Below are 22,640 nucleotides of genomic sequence, written 5' to 3' on the forward strand. Positions count from 1 at the left end.
TGCCTCTCAAAGAGAGTGACATCCAACTGCCAATCCTCACTGATTTTGAGCACATCAGGAACCCAGAGCCTGTGTTCCTCTCCGAGGCATGATATATTTAATCCACCGTTTGGCAGCATCTTGTTTCAGAGAGGGACAGGGGCTTGCTACCTCCTGTTGAAGTCCAAGCCATTTCCTCAGTTTGACGTTGTGGTGGTTATCACCGTAGCCAACGGTGGTGGGTTGACCCTGGCTGGCAACTAAGCCCCTACCCAGTCTCTTACTCACTTCCCCCCCAGCGGGATGGGGGAGAGAAGCAGAAGGGCAAAAGGGAGAAAAAACCTCGTGGGTTGAGGGAATGAGTGAAGATGAAAAATAAACCCAAAACAAAACACAAAGCCACAAAACCCAAGTGATGCAAAGGCAATCGCTCACCCGGTACAGCAATTTAGTATCGGATGCAGTGGCTGCAGGCACTGATATGATTGTGCTGCACCTTACCTCCTAACTGTTGGCCAAGAGAATTCCCTTCTCCAGAATCCCCCCGCTGTCGCTCTATTTCCTTACGCAGGGACTGTGCTCAGGCTTGCACAGGCCATGTGAATTTTACTCTAGAGGTTGATCCTGTTAAGCAATTGTAGCCACAGCTCCCTCAGTTGTTTGTTGAACAAGGAGACACTGTGGTTATAAGAAGATCACAGCTATCATCAGCCCCGTTTTACGATTTTTATGAGCGTTAATGGAACAAGGTTTGGGGACTGAAGGAGAAAATGGAATATGAAAAGGGAAATGAAAAGAGGCTGTGAGGAAAGCATGTCATTTCTAAATGAATGCTCTGTGCAGAGGAATTGAATCTTTTCACAGCTGAAAATGGATCTTAAATCTGATGCCTTAGCTTGTTTCAGCTTCTGTAATGAAATAGAGTTTTCCTAATACCCTGTGACCTGAATTTCTCCCTGCTTTATGGGTGCTATTCCTTGACGTACAAACCTGTATTTTCTCAAGTCAGCATTTGATGATGGATGTCAAAATACAGGTCATGTATTATGCATATAGCATTACCGATTTAAGGTGTTTACTTGTCAAGTTGAAGAAATTCAGAAATGTCACATTCACTGAATCTGCACAGCTGTCACTTGTAGTTATTCATGCCTTTAAATGAAAGTTCTGATAAAGCAGGTTAGTTTTCCTGCACTTTTTTTCCCCCCTCTCTTCTGGAGGAAAAAAATACAGAGGCTATCTATAGAATTTACGTTGTGACTTGGGAGCACAATGTGGCCTGAAGGTGTACGATGCCTTGTGACTCCAAACATAGGCACACAAAATCCCCAAGCACTACAATTTTCCTTTCCTGAAAATATTCCAAGACTTTTATATTTTTAAAGAGTGGATTTTTAGAAGTGTCTGAATTAAGCGGAGACAAGGAAATTAAATTAAGATAGCAGATATTTCTCACATCTTCCAAGACCATCGGACGAAAAATATTAAGGCATGAGTCTTATTTTTCATTCAAGGAGAAAACAAATTCCCTTTAACATGCTTCCTGCATTTCGGACTGAATGCACTGTGTGGGCAGTGTGCAATTACAGAGCTCCTGACAGTCTGTGTCTAACAGAAATGACACATTTACTTCAATCTTCTAACACCATCCTAGGCAGACAAATATTTGAAGGGTTAGAGAGGTGGCTACAAATAGCCTTCGATGGAGAATGTGCATGCGCGTGCCTCTCTGTGTGTGTGCACATTGCAGTAGAGGGAGGGCAAGAAGGGCTTACACATTTAGACGCAGTTATGCCAACTTTCTTCAATTTTCCTTTTAGCTGGTAGGGAAATACTGATGTGCTCTTACCGTCTGAAGAGCCTGATTCACTGAAAGATGTTTTGGGGAGAGAAAAGCCTTCAGGAAAAAGGGAGAACCGGGGCCTCTAGGGATGCTCCCAGCAGTACAACCCCTAGGGTGCATGGGAACAAGATTAGTTTTCTCTGCTCTCAGATAAACGAGTGTAAAAAGTCTTGCTGGTGCCATTTTGACTTGTAATTCTGCAGAGGACCCAACTGGGCCTGCCACTTTAATTGCTCAAGGAGTCTACAGCTACTTGAGCTTTTTTTAACGTAGTGTGACAAAAGCTGTGTCCTGCCTTTCCCGTGGCATAACAGAATGCAAAACTTAAACACTGGAGCCTGCTGCAGAAGGAGGTGTCGCACTAATACCCACCTGTCCTCAGATAGCGTTCCCTCCCTTTGGAGTCCCACTTTAATTTTCCTGCTGTTGTGAGAGTGTCAGGGTTGCCTCTAACTCAGGAGGTGGTGCCTGAAGGAACTCCCTTAGACTCACTTTGTGAGTCTGAGAAATCCTAGGCTCTGCCGTGCAGCAGTAAGCATTCACAGAGCCGGTAGGGCTATCAGTCACAGTGCCAGACACAAGGAAACATCTGCAAACCGATACCAGTTGGGAATGCAACTCACTGTCACCATGCCGGTCTTACTGAATTAGTTTCAGCACAACGAGTAGTATTAAATGACCAGCTGTTAACATTGCCAACATTTCCGATTGTCTCTAAGAAATCTGCTTTCTAAAGATTTTCTATGCACTGGTAATATTAAATAGAATTGCTTTGCTGTCTTAGGTTTGCCTATGGTGATGTTTTTGTCTCGCAAGCCTCTTGAAGATACCGTATCCGCTTCTTTTCTCCTAAGGAATTTCTTCACAGGCTTTTCACTCCCTTTTTACTTATCCTGTCCTTACAATCCTCATGCTGTATCTAACTTTCATGTGATAGTCAGGAGGAAATTCATACTGGTAAGGGCTAAGTAAGTCTCTCTTCTCAGTGATTCTAGTTTTATTACCTATATATTCTATATCTGATATAGACAAAACATAGGGAGAAATGAACTGAATATCAAATAAAAAATTAAAACCCTTTACATCAAGAAGTCCAGATCTAGTGGTCCTTATAGTTTGTATTGTTTAGGGACAGTTTAAGCGTGATGGTAATTATCACTGGAAAAGAACCATAAATCCCTCAGAAAGACAATATAAAGCCAGTACCACGTGTTAACAACTACAGTTTAGTTTAGAGATTTCCTGGTTTGTAAATTAGTCCCCAAACTGAAGAAAGGTAAAGCAGATAATATCATATCATCTTCTTCTGAATTCAGCAGCAGATGAATGTATCAATGAATTTAACGCAGTGAAACGGTTTCCACACTGCAAGAAGATAATGAAGTTACATCAGGAATTAATTTGTCTGTGATTAATTTAGAATTGGTATATGGAGAATTCAAAACTAGTTCAGACCAGTAATGACAGAGGATCAAAAGTCTGTCCCTGGATGTCAGGCGTGAAGTCAAAGAACTCGGGCATAATGTGGCAAAAAAATGAATGTTTTCTCATAAATGTCTGTTTGAAAGTGAGCTTGGCTCAATCCTATTCCTAGCAGACAAATATTTGCTTAAAAATGCTGCCTTGACATTGGTCTACATGAAACCCTGAAGTCAAACTCTGGCTTCACCATCACTTCTGCAATAATGACATTAAATGAGCATTCCCATGCTTTCCGCAGCTTTAACGGACAAGGGAGATGGAATGCATTAGTCTCAACTGTGCATTTCCAGTCCAACTGTTGCATGGGCTTTTGTATAACTGCCTATTTTTCAGTACTTACAATCAAACTCCAAAAGGCTTTGCCTGGGTATTTTTTATTTAAAAAACAAACAGAAAAAAGATTAAAAAATGCTCGGTATCAAGAGCTCCATTTCAAACTGTGTAGAGAATCAGGCTGAAAACACAATCTTTTTTAGAGGTGAACCTTGCTGCTCTCCAGATCCTTTTTTTCTTTGAGTGCCTGCCAATGTGTTTCTTCTCCCACCTTTGTTGCCTTTACATCCCCAAAGGTATAAAACTCTTTCTAGTTTCTTTTCAAGCATTCCTCTTACATACCAGTTGAAAACCTGTGTCTTTTTCCTTCCATCCTATCTTTTTTTTCCTGTTAGAATGGGCCCTTCCATCCCAGTATTCCTATAACTGTAATACTCATTAAATTACGTATTATGAATGGTACACCTGAAAAGAAAAAAAACCACCTTTGTGTAGGTTGTATTGCTCCTGGAAAACAGCTAGAAAATTTTGAATCCTGCATGTTGATCAAACCTAAAACCTGCTAATGGAAGCAATTTGTTCCTCGTGGTTGTAATACTGTTTACAAACAATACTCTTTAAAATGTTAATTGAGGTTTAAGGAAAGGTATTTGTTTCGGGATTACTTGAAATACTAATAGGACAAAATTAAACCTCTCTAACACTGAAGTTTTTATTTTTTTATTTATATTTAAGTAAGCATTACTCTTTCCATTTTGCATGTCTTGATGCAAAGGCTACCTGGGATAACAAAATAAATTTCAGTGTCTCCATTAGCTACCAAATATCTTACAGTAGAAATGACCTGCATATTTGTGAAGGATTATGCTTTTAAGAAATAATTGTTGAAAATGAAGTCAATGGGTTTTTTTCAAATGACAATTTTTTTAAAATACTTTTCTGAAAAAACCCCAATAATTAGAGATAGGGAATTCCCTGTTGGTGGGGATTTTTTTAATATAGTTTGTCCTGTGTAAACTTTCTCTTTTTTTTTTTTTTTCTTTTTTTCTTTTAGGCTTTACACCCCCTGGGATGGATAGGTCATCTCCAGACAACAGTCCAATCCATGGCCTGTTACGTCAACCCTCCATTACAACAGGAGCCAACATCCCTATTATAACAGAGCTAGGTAAGAAAAGCTAACTTTTATCCTTTCATGTACATTCCCATATCTTTTTCCCACTTTCCTTGTTATGCAGTCTCAGGGAGATTACCTATACTGTATCTTACACTGCTATGTTTTCCCTTCTGATAACTGTTTTGAATTACTGTCTCTAAAGAAAGATTAGTAACAGTTGTTTCACTTTATTTGAATAACTGAAATATATTTCTCTCTTCCCTTTGGGTTTTCTCCATTTTCTTAAATAAACACTCTATCAGACAAGATGCTTTTTACATAGTGTAACAAATAAGCAGGGGTCTTTGGGCTAAGGTTAGGAAAGAAAAAAACCACAGTAAGTATGAGCAGACATTTCCTGTGCATTTAATCAATAGTAAGAGGCCATTTGTTTATTTCTTCATGGTCCAGAACTGTTTAATCATGTGTAACCAAACTCTGTATAATAGTATGAGACATTTTACTCCTGAGAATACGATGATGGTAGGTAACCAGGCTCTGATTTCCACTCTAGCTGTGGGTATTTATGTTGTCAAGTGGTGTGATGTGAAGTGCAGAAGCTGTTCTGTTTTTTTCATGGCAAATACAAACTTGATTTGTGGTCCTTTGTCCTTTTATTTTCCTTTTCAGTTTTATTTTTTAGAGCCTTACCTGTCTTTTTCCCTTACTTTATTCTCTTTCTGTACTTTCTTTTCCCCCTAAATACTTTACTTATTAGCTAAGCCTGGCAAACTTCTGCCTTTGGTTTCAATCAGTCAGGAAAAAAACAGTGGAACCCACATTCTAATGATAACTGAACTGGGTAAGAAGTGCCTTTTTCCTTCACATCACTGTCTTATTTTCTGTTGTTGTTGTTCTTACTGTCATCAGCTTTTTCTTTATTTATCTGGCTGTATCAGAGGGGCTACCCTCATGGCACTGCTTTGAATGTGTTTTATTTGTGGTTCTGGTTGAAACTGACTGTCTTGTTCTGGCCTTTCTTAATGATTTTTTTTTTTTTTTTCACGCAGCATCAGTAAACCTTTGATCACACTCGTCTGACCTGCCGGCTGTTTTCATAGCACCTTCTCACCAATTCATTTTCTTTGGCCTGGGTCCCCACCTCCCGGACCCTACCCCCCCCAACACTAGTTTTTTCTCTCCTTTTCTCTCTCTCTTTCTGTTGTTGTTATTTCAGCATATTGTCAATTTGGTGGACATGCCTTAGCAGTTCTCGCAGGAAGTCAAAGAAGAAGTAAAAGAGACCAGAAAAGAAACCCCAGCACCATACTTTCCCTTAAGCTATTTGTTTGTTTATTTTGGGGAGTAGGCCTTTTCTCAGAAGCTCAGGTTTTGAAGCTGTAAAAAAGCAGCCAAGCTTCTGCGTTGCTCCCTCTCAATAAAGAGAGCTCTGGCCAGCTTTTGCGAGCGGTGTTTGATGAGCATTTCCTATGGCGCAGCACCACACGTTCGAGCCTACCTCACCTAGCCGGGAGGCCTTTCGTAGAAATCCTAGCGTCCTAATTTGCATCAGGAAGATAAAGATATTGAGGATAAAACCACACTTGCGGTATTCGGGTTAGATTTGTAGTACCTTGGAAACTGACACCAGGCACGGCTAGCAACCTGGCGTCAAAGTCAGGTTATTAGTCTGCTGGATGTAAGTGGATAAGAACGTTACTGTCAATAGTGCCTACTCTCAACGAGCAAATTAAACTACGGCACGAGCTCTTCAAAAAGTCCATTTTGAAATGATACGCCGGGCTTTCAAATACTATTTTGCTTGAGAATCTGGAGAATAAATTGATAGCCATTGTACAAGGAAAGGAGCGTTGTGGATATTAGTGTTTGCTAGGATGAAATTCTTCTGACTCCCAGGGCAGAACACTTCTCCGTTTACAACGCTGAGGTGTTATATTTTCATGGTTACATCAAGGAGTGGGAAGGCAGGAATTTTCAATCCTACTTCAGCTCAGGTCCTGACTTACTGTATGATCGTGGCCAAGTACTGGCACAACAGGGCTCTAAAAAAAAAAGGATAACAATTCTCGTCTCTTTTAGACAGCTATTGTGAGGCTTTATCTATAGTTATTCGTGTTTTGTAAGCTAAGCGTGGCAAGCTCAGTAGTGTATACAGGTTGGAAAAGGAGTGGATGGAAAGTGAAACTATATAGGAAGGAAGGTCAGAACAGCAGGCAGCAGACTTTCTAACCTAAGAAGCCCGGAGCCGAAACCTGATCAAGTTAACAGCAGCTCTCATGTTGGTTTCAAAGCCCCCTGGGTTGGCTCAGGAGACCTGTTCACATGGGGAATAGGGGCATAGTCGATGCGTGCAGTTTCAAATGCTGAAAAAGTTTTTAATTTCCTTTCCTTGCATGGGAACTGAAATTAATTTGTCATTTAGTAAGTTAAAGGGTATTTCGATGGCATAGCTAAGCAGTCTTTGCTTTCGTGCCTGAGGAGGACTAATATGGAAATGAAGTATTTCATGAAATACGATCCGCTGATCTCAAGGAAACAACTATTTTTAGTGATGAGGTGGAGGCAGAGAGCTTAACTGTGACAATGAAATGCCAGAGAAAGTCTAAATGACAAATACTACTTTATTTGGGCTTTTTCTTTAGAACAGCCTGATGTAGATTCTTTTTCACACTGGCTAATACAGAATTTGTGGCTAAGGAAGTGAAGTTATGGAGACAAATATTTGAACAAAAGGCAGTGCTGCAAGAGAATAGCTAGAGTATTGCTCATTCATTCAGATAGATGCATGTTAAAGCGACAGTTTATCCTCTTTTGAGCTGAAAGTGCATTAACACCACTCCAGTAAGAATCACAGCAGCACATCTAACAGATGCCTGTGGGCTATATCAGAGTTTAATGGACAGCCTTTATTTTACAAAGGGATTCTGACTTGGTATCTTGTGATAACATTTCACTGTACATGCATACAGCCTTAGCCACTGTACCCGACCAATACCAAGATTGTCTCAATATATAAAAAAGCATCATGTATCTCATTTTGAGTGCAGGCAGCTGGTGCCACGAAGCTACTTTTACGGCAAAGGGATAGTCACCTCTCAAGAGCAAGAGAGTCACCTCTTACGAGCAAGATAATGATCAACAGATTTTTAAATGCACATTTTCACATCCATCTTGATTTCATTTTCAGTGACGTCAAAGACACAAGTCTGTGTTTCCAGACATATGCCGTTTCTTTTTCTTTCTGACTGTGTAATGTGTAAGGTCACATCCTGGTGACCCAGAAGCACCTTATGATTTTATTATTATTATTATTATTTTCAGTAAATGATTCAAATGTTCAGTTCTTGGACCAAGATGATGATGATGATCCAGACACAGAACTGTATCTCACGCAGCCCTTTGCATGTGGAACCGCATTTGCTGTCAGTGTGCTGGACTCTCTCATGAGCGCAGTAAGCAAACAAAACCTTTTCCGTTCTTTTCCATTAGACTTATTGTGAAAGAGTATGAAAGCGTAGTCCCTTTTCCACAGGTAGTCAGGAGAAGACTCTTTTCTCTTAGATGGCAAGAGAATTTCAGAGCCTGAACTAGGTTATTTTGTAGTTGGACACAGGGACCTTAAAACAACTGAGATATCTAGGCCTACCATGAGTCCACAATTTTAAAAGCAGAGTCTCATGTCTGGCTTTAAGGATAATATTTTCCAAAAAGGTTGTATCTCCCTCCTGAAACCCAGACCCAAATTCAGTGTGTCAGTCCCTATGCTCGCCGTTCATGTCAGACACCATCAACCGTGCTTAAAGCTTTTAATTTCCTGTAGCCGTGAACAATGTTCTGAGTATGAGCGCTGGGGGACACTGACAGGACCGTACGAAAGCCATTGTGCACATCAAGTGAACTCTACTTGTGTGAAGAGAGGTCATCGTCTCTTTTTCACATGAGCTGTCTTGTGAATGAAAACATAACTGCATGCCAGAAACTGCAGATGGTGGCCTTCGGTTATGTCTACATTAGGGTTTTTGGTTTGCAGCCATAGTATAGTTTTGAAGCAAATACCTCGGTCATACTCCCTTTCATCCTCCCTTGCTTCATATTGGCTAGGTTTTCAGACCAGTCTTGCTCTGTGTGAGCTGCACTTCTTTCAGAGGGACCTTAAGCTCTGCTAGATGTAGCAAGGACAAAGCCTTTTTAAAATCTAAGCATAGGCTTTCTGAGCTCCCCGTGGAATAAAGTTCCATGGTGCTGGGAATCACCTGTTGTAAACCCCACATAATATTAGATATGAGCAAACAGATTTCCTTAAAGGAGCCAAGTATGACCTTCACCTAAATTCAGAACGAAGCTTTTTACTTTTAAGAAAAAATCACAGTGATCTTTATTATTTGATATTTTATTTGTGTTTCATATTTATGTATCTGTATTTCATATTTTTATTACCTGCTATATTCCTCATATGTTCCATCCACAGATGAATAATATCAGTCTACACTGATAAAATTTTATTCTAATGCAGCCTAGGAGTTTGCAATAAACTCAGAAAATACTTTTTTTTGAAGGTTGTTGGCCATATTTTGCAGACGTGACAAATTCAGAAAGCCTAAGCAAGCACACTTAAACTCTGTACCTGCTCTAATTAAAATGTCTATGAAAAAAATGTTCAGCATTTTCACATTATAAATGGGAATAATTTAACGTGAAGGTTCCAAATTGTTATACGGAGAGCTGTTTATCTACTCGCGTTATTATCTAAATCAATGTCCCTGAATGAATCGTCCAGTAGGGCACTTCCAGAATCTTGGAAAAAGTAGGGTTAATTCTTCTGATTGCCACTGGCATCGCCACAAAAAGAGAGCAAAATGTTGTGGACACCATTGGTTTCTTGTGCAAAGGTATATCACGCAGGTAATAGTGAGGCGATAAGAAATATGTGGAACTTGACTGTTCGGAAATTTTTACTTGGAACTCATCATATAATCCTCACAACATTTTTAGTTATTGCTAGCTTTTATTAACTTCTAGTTTTGACAACATGGCCATCCGTTTCTGCAATTCCTTTCTTTAACAGAGTCTTTTTTTCAAACATTTTCACGTCTAAGTGGTCATATTATATGTCAGGGACAGGTACAGCCTGGAGCCAGAGAAGTAAATGTGATAACAAGAGTAGAAAATTCTAACTTAGAAAAAATGCTAATCAAGAAGACAAGCCAAGGATTCAGTCAGTTAGAATTGTCACCATCCTGTCTTTTCTTTCACCACTTTGCTGATCGGTGGCAGCGGTATTTTCTCTTTTATTCCTCAAAGGCCTAGTAAAGACCTGGAAGAGTAAAATTCTTCCTGACCCTTCAGAAAGTGTTAAGATGTGTGAGATGTTTTCCCTTTACTATCCCTATTCTCATGGGAAGGATGTATTCTCCTTTCACTTCTTCTCCAAGGAAAAGAGTGTTTCTCACACAAACTAATCTACTTGCACTATATTATCTCTTTTTTTTTTTTTTTCCTAGAGTACACTTGTTTTTAGGGACAGGCTTCTATTTATTCTGCCTAACTTCAAGCCAGTACCGGCAAACTGAACCCAAAATCCTAACTAAATTGTGAGATCTGCAGTCACGCTTTCATCCTATTAACTGCACAGGAATTCTGTAAGAAGGAAATAATTCACACTGTGCTGGCCTGTGCCAGCTCACTTTGAGACAAGGATATAGTTCGTTATTCGATCCACTTAGTGATTCAGGGGTTTTTATTGCTCAGTTTTTATAGAAAAATTCCAACTTACGATCTCTGTTGATATCTCTGGAATGCAAATTCCTTATATGGCCTACGATACAAACGTACAATGCATGAACTGCTCCATTAAGAGTGAATCCCTTCTCACAGCAGTGGGGTTTTGTAGTAAAACGGTTGTAAGAAGGATTAGAAAGTAGAATAATACCCGCGCATAGAGTATTCTTTCTGACCTGCAGGTGATTTGAAACATACATACAGATGTATGTCTATAGAAAAAGAGGTACAAAATATATTTAAAATAATTTGCTAAAGTATTCAGTTATTGAGTAATAATAATTCAACAGTACTAATCAGTGTTAGATTATTATTTTCTTTTCTATAATTTTATTAATATAGAAGTAGTGGACTAAACCCTATTCATGAATCACAGATTAGAAAATGTGTTGTCGCTTTCAGATTCAAATCTGCATGCTGAAGATCATTACATTCTGCTAGTTTAGCATTACTTCCTATAAGATGACAGTATGAGATATTTTAAATTTGAAAAGGTCTGTTATTTTCTTATTTCAAAGATAAAAGGTTTAATGAAGTTTACTTTTCAAAACGCTATCTACAGGCTGTCTACACGCAGTTTGTCCTCTGCAGCAAAGGCAGTATATTCCACAAGCCTACGATTCACAGTGTGGTAGTTCGAAGATCATTGCTCAGAAGACAATAGCGAACTCAGAAACTGCATTGTCTTTTTGATGAGTTGGTAACAGCGGCCTCTCCAGGCTTCGGTCAAAGTGCGTTATTGTACTCTGTGTGAAGACTGTAGGCATGGTTCATGTTTTAAGTGTGGCAGCGGCTATTGTTAAATCGCACCAGCTAATCATTATTATGTCTTTGAAGAGACATCTACTGCCATCAGAGACTTGAATGATATATTAATATTTGTTTTGTCATACCATATGCAAACCCAGGGACGGCATATATGTAGTCTGTCAGTCTCAAGGTGGCGCTGCTCCGGAAAAGCAAAGCACATTCTCGTCACCAAATTGGATGTGACTGAAAAACATGGGATCGGAAGCATCTTTTAGATAACGTGGATGTTCTGTAAAAAGACTATCTTCAGCTGTAAAAAAAGTTACATGACATAGAATAGCTTAAGAGAAGCAAATTTTTGAGAAGTACTTCTTCCTTTTCTGGGTCTTGTTGAGATAGTTAGTACAGAAAATCCTGTGCGTGCGAGGAAACCAGTTTTATCAACGCACAGTACCGCCAAAGGTTTGAACAGTTGGCCTGAGAGCCAAACTTCTCTGTTACTCCTTTTGGCGCTGAAGCTATGAAAACCACAGAAATTCTGGCAGGCTGGCATCCCTCCCAGACATACCGCTGACAATAGACTTGATATACTGTCGGAGTGGTGCCGTTAGAGGCAAGGATCTCCAGAAGCAGATTATACCATTTAACATTTGATATCCTAGAATTTATTTCCTTGTGCTAGAACTTTAGGTCCTGATTTTTGTTCTGTAATACTGAATTCTACTTTTTCTTCATACAAACGAAAGCACAGAATGGAAAACAATAGTTAAAACAGTTAAAAATAACTTTTCAGTATATCCCTTACTTAAGAGTTCTCTCCCAGGGATCCTCACAGTCTTATTTATACAGAAAAGAAACTGTTCTAATCTATGATATGGATGTTTTGAAACACAAGACTATTTTTTGTGCAAGTCTGTTCAGGGGATTAGCAGGTAGCATCTCGTAACCTAAAGTGTCCCAAACTTCTTTAAAGTTGGGACAGTGTTTTGAGAACCAGTAGATTTTTCAAACTGTGGAACGCTGTTATTTATTTTCTGCTGTTGATTCCGTCTCAAAGGCCCTTTTGTTATTGGTATAAGTTACTGATGTCAGCTTGGTCGTTCCTCAGGTTTGGATATATATTATTCATTCGACAAAATTCCTCCAACTGAAAGAGAAAAGCAAGTTAAAATATTTGTTTGAAAGCGATGTTAAAAACTGCATGCAGTGGAGGAGGAGTCTTCTTAAATGAAATCCATAAAAAACCACTAGCAAACACAAAAAAAATGGCAGATATGACTTGGAAAATGACAATTTTAGAGTAATTATAAATGAAAGGCAAAGTGCTATTAAAGTTAAAGCAATGTTATTAAAAGATGTGCTAATTTTCAGTTAAATTTTCTGTAAAAGACCAATTAGTTTAAAAGGCTTGACAGCATTAACTGCAAAACATAAGCACTCTGGTAATTATACTTTAAAAAATGATTGAACAAATGGGAAAGCGTCCCCAAAATGTTTGAAAGAGCTGCCCTACAATTCCGGAGCGCAGGCTAGATGGCACTGCTAGCTCAGATATCCATGTCAGAATTTCCTTGCTGTTTACCCAGTTTCAGCGTCTATGATGCATTTCCTTTTTTCTGTATTTGGACTGCACCTACTTCATATTCTCATTCCCGATGCCGATTAGAGCGATGTCGTACAGATGTCCAGTGTGGGGTTCAGTTAATGGCAGCAGCAAACAAGTATTGCTTCAGTTGTGATTTTACAGTCAACAGAAGGGATTCACTACCGTCACTGGAAAGTGTCTTGTTACTTTAAGTACAGCAGCACCTTTCCAAAGGCATTCTGTAGATCGGTTTCTTATGAGTACTGGCATATCCAGGCCATGTACCCTCCCACAGAGCAAGTAGAAGATCACTCTCAAATTAATTCCAGTGTATTATTATTCCAAGGGAAATGGATATCGGCTAGTTCAGCTTTTCAGTGTCCCCCCAGTTCCAAATTGGCAAGAGGTAATGAGAGGAGTCTGATTTTCGTGGCAGTCGAAAGCGTGGACAGACGGGTTTTTCCTGAGGAGTGTTAAATATATTAGTACAGGAGGAAGTAACCCTATTTAGCAGAAGGTGACAAGTTACCGCTTCCTCTTCACCCATCCTTTCTTCCTTACGGTTGGGCATTTTCTGATCGGTTGCAATGCCAGAGCAGTCCGTCCTGAAAGTTGGAATCTTTTCACTCATTGATGGCAAAAAACCAAAACCCATCGTTTGGCTGCACTCATCCATCTGATTAAATGGTGACATCCACATCAGTCATGGTGTGAAGCCCAAATTAAGCCATTGTTCCAAGATAAATGTTGCCTCCTTTGCTAATAAGTGTCTTAGCTTTGCCTTAACATTTGTCTAGCAGTGGGAGGCCTTTCTCCGGTGGCAGCAGTCTGTTCCATCGACAATAGACCTGATTCTTTTCTCATTTGCATCAGTTTCATAGTCGTGTATGGCTCCCAGAGTTACTCCCGGTTGGTACATGACATAAGTCAGAATTGGGCCCATTATGTCTTAATTGCACGGGGATTTGGGGGGAGGGGTGTATTTTATTTTATTTTATTTCTATTAATGAATTTGTGACAGGTGCCTGACTCGATACATTATTTTACTACTGCTTTCATTTCTCGGTTTAATATGAGATCTGTAGTAAAATGAGCGATATGGCCACAGTATAATTTCTAGACATAAGTCAGAATTGGGCCCATTATGTCTTAATTGCACGGGGATTTGGGGGGAGGGGTGTATTTTATTTTATTTTATTTCTATTAATGAATTTGTGACAGGTGCCTGACTCGATACATTATTTTACTACTGCTTTCATTTCTCGGTTTAATATGAGATCTGTAGTAAAATGAGCGATATGGCCACAGTATAATTTCTAAGTAGATCAATTTCTCAGTAGATCATGCTCTAGTGAGCTACAACTGAATTTACGATAAGGGGTAATTGTGCACTTGCACAGTACAAAATTCAGATGAGCTAAGAGTATATGTGTTTAAATCTTGGATTCTGGCTATAGTTGCTATAATTTGAATTACAGAATAAAGAGAGAGAGAAAGAGTTGGAAACCAGTGAAGGCTGGCCTAATGATACCTCCTAAAGAGTAATGAAATTATTAGTACAATTTTAGACTTTTGCATGTTTTCCCAACCACTGCAAGTCAGCAGTCTATAAAAACAGGCTATTTCACACGAACCAGCATCCATCAGTCTTAGAGCAGGTGAACATTTCTTACCATAGCTGGCCTCATTGTAAACCAGATTTGAAAAATCTACCAGTTTTATATGCTTTGCTTTTGTTTCGTGTTCTTCTATCTTGATTTATAGATGTAAAACTGAGAATAGCATTTTTGAATAATACTGAATATCACTACTTAGAGAAGAAAAAGGAATCAAAAGTACTGAATAAAAGAGTGGGGAAGGCATGAGAAAAGATACTGTTGCAGAAAATGGTATGCTTTTGTGAAGATGTGTGCTTAAAGTGCCATATAGAATATGTTGAAGCACATTTTTACTGAAATGGCTTTTCCAGCTTCTACAATTGCAGTGCCTCCAACCTCTAGATCTGGCAGAATTTGGCTTTATATCCGTGAAACCGGTGTCGAGTAGCATTGCCGCCTAACTGCAGGAGCGCAGGAATTGTGCTAATTATTTTAGTTCTGAGTGGTATATAGTATACACTGAGAAAGGCTAAGAAAAGAGACTAAATTTAATGATGATTTTTTTATTCTGAGTACTTCCATGTTGGAAAAGTATAGTACAGTGGGAAGAGTTGCCAAAGAGGGCAACTCTGATTCTCACCTCAGGGACATCAAGGAAGAAGTAATTGAAGAATAAACAATCGTGCCTGAACATCTTCTCTCTCTCACCATGGCAATTCCTATTCAACATCATGTAATCACTCCAGACTTACATTCCGGCAAGGGGTCACATTGATTTTTCTATATGTTAAGAAAGGTTTGAGCAGTAACACTTGAATTGTTACACAGTGCATCCACATACGTAAGAGCTGATTTGAGATTAGCTGCTGTTTTATACTAACTGAATCTTCCTGAACCCCTGCTAATGTCAGACAGCTCTTTACAGTACACTTTGTATTTAAAATATGTAGTGCCTTACCCCGGCTAATTTAAAATAATTGGAGTTGATGAGATGCAAATATTTGCTTTAGGGCATGTATAGCAATAAAAATATGTTCCTCTCATTTTAATTTAGTCAACAGGTGAATGGCATATATGCCTATGTAAATAAGCAGAGAAGCTTGAAGTTACGAAACTTCAATGTAACAGTGAAAAACGTTGCCACGTAGAATTCATTTTCTCCTGTTTTATCTGTCATCACAAGTGAACAATAAAACTGAGGTTTCATTATACAAAGGAAGAATATCAAAGTAACATGGATAGGAAGCCAGTTCTGCTTTTTGATCTCAGGATAAAATATTTCAACCTGTACCTCAGTTTATCCACGTATTAAATACAATTACATTACATGGATAGGGCAATGAATTTCATTGAAAAGTATTATTTAAAAAGTATTACCTTTGGACAACAAGCACTGTTTGAGAATTCAGCATTCATTTTTACTTTGTTGGATTACAGGCATTTGTTCCAAGTCCTAAATTCAGCAAAAGTCACAAATCTAGCACCGGAATCCACCAAGCCAGTAATGTTAATCCTGGGTACTCTACAGTGAGCTCATTTTCTTCTCGTATGTCCCCCACACTCGCAAAGGTTCTGAAAACACAGGCATTAGTGACATTGCAAGCGATGGTGTCTCCTTTTTTTGTTCAACATTATTTTTTGCCCAGTACGTTGCATTGCAGATATTTAACTGAGTATCTCTGAACTATACCAGTATACTTTTAAGTGAACTTGAAAGTCATTCATCTGGCATTAAATTAATATTTAAAATACCCATTGTTTGCCTGACAGACCAGCGATGCTACAGATGCTGGCAAAATGTCAGTGTGGAGTAAATCTTCCCTAATAAACCACACTTACCCTATACCCTAGAGTTTTTTAAAAGGACCACCAGGATCCCAAACTCATCATACATTTATCTGGAATGAACTCAAGATGTTTAATTGATACATGCTTATGTCTGAACACTGTCAAGTCTCGTAATAAGATGTTTAGTACAATACATCAGTTAGACTGCTAGAGTCCAGCCACAGTAATAAGTAATGACATTTGCAGCACAAAGGCAGCTCCCCAACGAATTGGTGACAAGAGTAAAAAGGCAATCTAGCCTGTGTAAGCTTTAAATGTGGTCTGAATTTTACAATTACATGTCCTAAAGCCCATTATTAGACATGAAGGCAATGAGAAGGAAAGCAGTCATTGCATCACTACTAACACCAATTATAGGAAACATAAATCATTCAAATTTTTGTACTTTAATAAAAATCAGCCTGAATTGGTGTTTAAAAGGAAGGATCTAGTATAGGAGCCTAATGGGATAGAAGAAAATAGAGTAATTGGAGGCTGCTGTCTTTTCACTTTCTATATAAAATTATTTGAAGAGACAGCCAAGAACTTTAAACAGCAGAAACCCAGAAAAGTTGTAATTTGGATGTCTTCAGTTGTGACTTTAATGGTGTTTGCTTAAAGAGCTTTCTTTTATCTCTGCAGACATACTTCAATGACAATATCCTCACACTGATACGGACATTGGTAACAGGAGGAGCCACACCAGAGCTGGAAGCGCTGATTGCTGAGGAAAATGCATTGAGAGGAGGTTACAGCACGCCCCAGACACTTGCAAACAGGGACAGGTGTCGAGTTGCTCAGTTGGCTTTGTATGATGGGCCGTTTGCAGACCTAGGGGTAAGATCACCAGGGAAATGTACGACCGAGGCTGGTCTGCAATCTATTTGTTTTCTCTCAGATGGAGTTAAAAATCTATCTTAATTGGCGTATAATTTCTATTATTTAATTTAATAGAGCTTTTGGATCGTTTGGCAATTTACAGCACGGGGTGCCAGGTTTGCTCTTAGCCTTTTTAAGAAGCTATGTGACTTCCCAGGCTCCTTGCCTGGGTATTTCATACAGAAAATCCTGTGGTTCTTCTTAGTTGTCAGCTAATGAGATGGATGAGCTGACTCGGATGATATAACCATTCTAACAATAATCCAGTGTAAACATGAGGAATATCTATACCTTTGTTGGGATTTGATAAGCTTATTTAGTCTTTCCACACAGCTTCCAGTTCGTGCTTAAAATCTGCTTATTAGCTTGAAAACAAAGCTATAAGGTTTGTTTTCTGCTGTTTCTGGATGAACTAAAAATCTTGCAAAATCCTGATTTTCTGACATTTTGACTCCACTATCCTAAGAGTGAAGTAAATGATGATGATGTAAGATTTGATATTTCTTAAATTAACCTTGTGTTCACCAGCTCTGTTCAAAAAGAATGGAGCGACCTCCTTCACAGCAGTGACAGGGAATCCCCGTTTCAGGGTTAAGGGTGGTGAGAGTGCACAGACAGAAGTAAACAGCCTTTCAGTTCATGTAGAAGTCCACTCATAGCTGAGACTAACAGCTCATCAAAACACTTGGGCATGCGGCGTAACGTTTCCACAAATAAAACAAGCACTACCAATCCTTCAAACGCTATTTCGCCAGAGCCTCAGTTGCACTACATCAGTGAAGGCAGCATGCATTAACACTCATCACTACTTAAGAGTCAATATTTTAGAGATACAAATCATCAAATCTAAACTTTTTTTTGCTAATCAAAACATTTTATATTATTTATGAAAAATGGCATACAGTTCATCATTATTTTAAAGCGGGAGATATTTTATTATCCTTTTAACCCCTCAGAACTCCAATTTCTGTTGTGCTCCCTGGTGAATTTATTTGTCTAGATGACAGCATGGCTACTTCCAAAAAAGGGTCAGAAACACTAACAATTTTAATACCACAGTTAACGTAATTCGTAGAATATGCATTGTTTGGTACCAAAATTTATATTACCAGCTTAAAGCAAATCACTCACTCTTCCCAATTTACCGTCTTTTCATGGACCAAGGCTCTCCAAAATAACAATGACTTTACATAATTATTTATTTGAAATAAAACATTTAGATTATTCATTTCCTTGGGTAAAAGATTCTCAATTGTGACAAACAACAGACTGTCTAGACATTGTCCTTTTTGTACAGGCTCTTACTGAAAATCCTGTTCCCTGACATTGTGTTAACAGAGAAAAGGAAGGAAAAAAATGTGCTGTTCTCTCCGAGATCTATTTTGTAAAGCACTGAAAACATACAATATGCTTTGCTTTGGAATTTATCGATTACGGGATGCACATCTAAGTACTCCCAGCCAATGCACTAAACGGTAAGTCCAGTCGTTAAGAACACCTCTGCTTCACTGTTCTTCAGTCTTCTTGGCGAGGAAGTTCCCGGTGCCTGGAATAAATCTAAAAAAGAGCTTTCTCCATTTTTTACATAACTTTGCCACAAAAGCTAACTCTTTGAGGACTTCATGATGACTCTTTAGCTGAGTTTAAATCATAGGCTGGATATCATAGCATAAGTTTGCAGCTAATTTAAATCAAAAATTTTTAAAATAAATTTTCAGAACATATCTTTATCTTGTTTGATTTATGATGATCCACTGCTTGCATATAAGGAAAGGACTTCAGTTTGCTTATATCAACCAGCTGTAAGTTACTGGATAATAATTTAGATTATAGTAGCTAGACTTCCTTTTTTCTGAATGGCCAGAAAATGCTCCTGTGGGCTTCCCGTTGGTACTATCTGTATCTAATCATCATTTCTTCCAGTAAATGGAAACCCTTCTCTTGGCAGGCTGCATTTTTACTTCAGCAGCACCAAGGCTGACCTCAGTGCTTTAAATAGAGCAGACACATTTCCATCTTTGCAAACTGAAGGCCATTTAGCAGCTTACTTGAATTGTGTCTTAATTAAGTGCCTACTAGAAATACACACACGGACCCACACCAGAACTATCACAAATCTACCATCTGTTACTGTTTCATTCTCCACAAAAAGCATCATTATTGGGTGAACATGGCAATAAACAACCCTGCAGCCCACCAAAGCAGTTTCTTCTGTAAGGATTCGGACAAATTGGGTAGAAAAAATGATTTTCAGTTTAGATTTACACTGTACTTGCTATACTTGGGATTATTTGTTGGATTAATAAGTGACTTCTGTCCCTGAGGCAGCTAAGCCAGATTTCTTAGGAGCACTTTCTTTGAAAAGAAGTTGTGAGCTTCATGATCTATTTTACTCATTTCTTGCTTGGACAGAAAATGCCTATTGCCTTGCTCAAATATGTTTTTCACATGCATGAAAAAATTTAGCAACAGGGTCTATAAGTCCTTTCTGTCCTGAAAGGGGTTTAGTTGAAGGTGAGGATTCATGAAATTGATAGAGTTTTTATTTCAGGCCTGTGATGCATACTTAGCAATGCTGGATTCTTGGATGTGCGGATTTCTCTTTATAAATGTTCTTTGAGGCCATGAATGTACATGTGAAATGAATGAACAAAATTAACCTCACTGCAAATTTGCTGATATATTTTCCTGAACTTGTTTTATGTACAGTCACAATCCAAACATAATTGTATCCCTTGCTCTATTGACAGTATTTAAATATTTAAAAAATATATAGTAATTATGTATTTAAATGTAACTGCACCTAAAATCCTCCTCTCCCTGCTTTTCAGCCATTCTTTTAAATACCGTTGCTGGTGGGTATGTTACTGGTTTTTGTCAATATGTAAATCTGTTTGCTAGAGTCATTACATTACGGTGCAGCTAGAAAAAGGAGGGTGATTTGTATGGTGTCTTCTCTGAAAAACCATGACATGATTCACTTGAAGAACATTCTACTCAGACAGTATGTCTGTGCAAGAGAAAACATACAAAAAGTGATATCTGACAGAAGAAGGTCCTAAATCACAACGGGTATTATGTGAGCTAAAACTAGGTACAGATTGAAGGAAACAGAAATGCAAAAATCTAGGTAAATGTTCATGAGATAACAACTCTAGAAGAAATTTTTTAGTACAAATCTAAACCTGCTTTCTCTTTCTTTCTTTCTTTCTTTCTTCCTTTCTTTCTTTCCAGTTATGTTATCACAAACCCACCGTATGAATTTGAGCTTGTGCCGACAGACTTGATCTTCTGTTTGATGCAATTTGACCACAACGCTGGCCAGTCCCGGGCCAGTCTTTCTCATTCCTCCCATTCCTCCTATTCTTCCAGCAAGAAGAGCTCATCAGTTCACTCCATCCCATCAACAGCAAACCGACCGAACCGCACCAAGACCAGGGATTCCCGGGAAAAACAGAAGTATGTGCAGGAAGATAGACTTTGATATGTGTACCTGCTCCCACTGTGTGTGAAACTTGCATTCACCACCCATTCTCCCCAGTTAATGTTTCCAGCAGTAATGTTCCCTGTTTTCCCATGGAGTTCTCCCTTTTTGTACACATATTTTGCATATGTATGACAGTGTGCATGTGATTGTCATTTTTATTTCACCACCATAAAACCCTTAAGCACAACAGCAACAAAGCAGACGGACCAAAAGTTATTTATGATGCTAGGGGAGAAAAAAAAAATTTCTAAACCCATAGGCACACTGAAAACATAAATAACTCACTGCAGTTACTCGACATATCAGAAAATAGAGTATATTTAACATGAACACTTGCTCTTGATGTCAGAGTTACACAAAGAAAGTCATTTAGTGCAGAAGTGTTGATGTATGTTGCAGTAGGTTTTTTTTATATTCATATTTACAGGAGTTGCTACATTTATTTGAAGCTTATAAAACTAACCCATTGAAAAAAAAACACAAAAAACCAAAAAAAAATCATCAACCAAAAAAATCCCTACTGATTTCTCACTCTCAAAGCTTATATTGTATAGGGCTTATACTCTTTGTATAGATTATTGCTACACACCTGCTTTATACCAAAGCAACATCAGGGACTTTTCTGCTTGTTTAAGGACTTTCTCTAAAATAGTAGCCTTTCGGAGATAGTATCTTTTCCCTTTAACACTGAAATTGTCTAGGCATGGAGTTGTAAAACTCCAATGGTTTAATTTAAGTTTAGAAAGAGTCTAATTGCATATTAAATTATTATTCTGTCTATTTATACTGCCACATGAATAGCTATATTTTCTTTCACTTTTGACATTTGGGATAAAAAGCCATATGTATCATAAATATTGGATGTAAGTCATTAAAAACTGCCTTACTGGGACTTTTACATCTTTAAAAGGTGAATTAGTCACCTTATGTACAGAATAAATAATGTTCAGAAAAGAGCAAGCATTTTTCTATGCTTAAGTATCAGATCTCGAGGGACTTTGTTCCTTTCCCCAGATGGTAGTTCAACTTTTCGTAGTTAGAGTGGTGGTATAAATCTTCCAACAAGAGTCCTAATATGCGAAGATCCTCCAGACATCCTGCTCCATGTTCTAGCTGGTTCTTTTCAACGGGCGCATGCCAGTATGCAGGAATACAGGGGAAGACAACTGAGTGCCTTTAAGGTCTCTCCCATTTGGGAAGAAAAGGTGCTATGCCCTAGACAGCTGATGAGCAGAACAAGAGGGCTGGGGTGGAAATATCCACTGTGCGGAGGCATCATGTTCTAGGCACTTGCCGGAGCGTGGTTCTTGCAGATTCTCACCAATGACACACCTAGCCAAACAAAAATCGTGGCAGGGAATTAATTAAAGTAGCGGAAGGGAAGCTATCCTAGTCAGCCATAGAAATGATACTTCAAGCTTGTTTTTTTAATGTCAAATGCCAACCTTTTGAAATACAGAATTAGTTCTAGGTGGTATGAAGAGTTTCCCAGGGTAGGGAGGCCAGAAACACGTACCACCTTCCCTGGCTACCCAGCAAGAAAGCATGCAGACAGAAAATAAGTATTTGGATGCGGGAGTGATTAGCATTGTAACTGCCAACCCGGACAAGGTGCTTTTATGGTTAGTGTTGTTTTCTACCTTCCCCTTCCCCAAGCATGATAATTTTGAAGATTTGCTTGCTGTGTGAATTGACAATGAAGCCAAGCACTTTTACTGACAAAACCTGGAACCATCTAAGTGGGCTACAGAGAGTACCACTGTGCAGTGTTAAGCATAATGATTGGAATACAGAATATATGTGTGCGCGCATTCAAATGCAGCTGTAAGTCCTATCACCGAAATACGTTGCAAATTATCGATGCTCCCCTACAAACAAGTCTATTACAGTTGCTCTTCATCATAAAGACAAATTCACGTGTTTCTTTTTGCAAAGAAAGTTACCATGTTTTGCCCTAAGAATATTTATTACTACAAGGATGTGCCAGTTAAAGTGCTCAACAGGAAATATGACAGTTTAAAAGCATTGTAAAACTTACATAG

The 22,640-nt window shown here is 38.6% G+C and overlaps 1 protein-coding gene across 1 annotated transcript in view; it reads left to right on the plus strand.

Annotated features, from left to right (window-relative positions):
* Nucleotides 1-22,640, plus strand: part of KCNMA1 (potassium calcium-activated channel subfamily M alpha 1) — a 526,984-nt gene that overhangs the window by 496,918 nt on the left and 7,426 nt on the right. Inside the window, exons 24-28 of the mRNA XM_019471725.1 lie at nt 4,632-4,745; nt 8,016-8,146; nt 16,875-17,103; nt 18,487-18,586; nt 20,346-20,570. Coding sequence (XP_019327270.1) covers nt 4,632-4,745; nt 8,016-8,146; nt 16,875-17,103; nt 18,487-18,586; nt 20,346-20,570 — 799 coding nt within the window. The remainder of the gene's footprint in view (nt 1-4,631; nt 4,746-8,015; nt 8,147-16,874; nt 17,104-18,486; nt 18,587-20,345; nt 20,571-22,640) is intronic.

This window comes from Aptenodytes forsteri, unplaced genomic scaffold (assembly GCF_000699145.1).
Source record: "Aptenodytes forsteri isolate BGI_AS27 unplaced genomic scaffold, ASM69914v1 Scaffold15, whole genome shotgun sequence".
Taxonomy (NCBI): Eukaryota; Metazoa; Chordata; class Aves; order Sphenisciformes; family Spheniscidae; genus Aptenodytes; species Aptenodytes forsteri.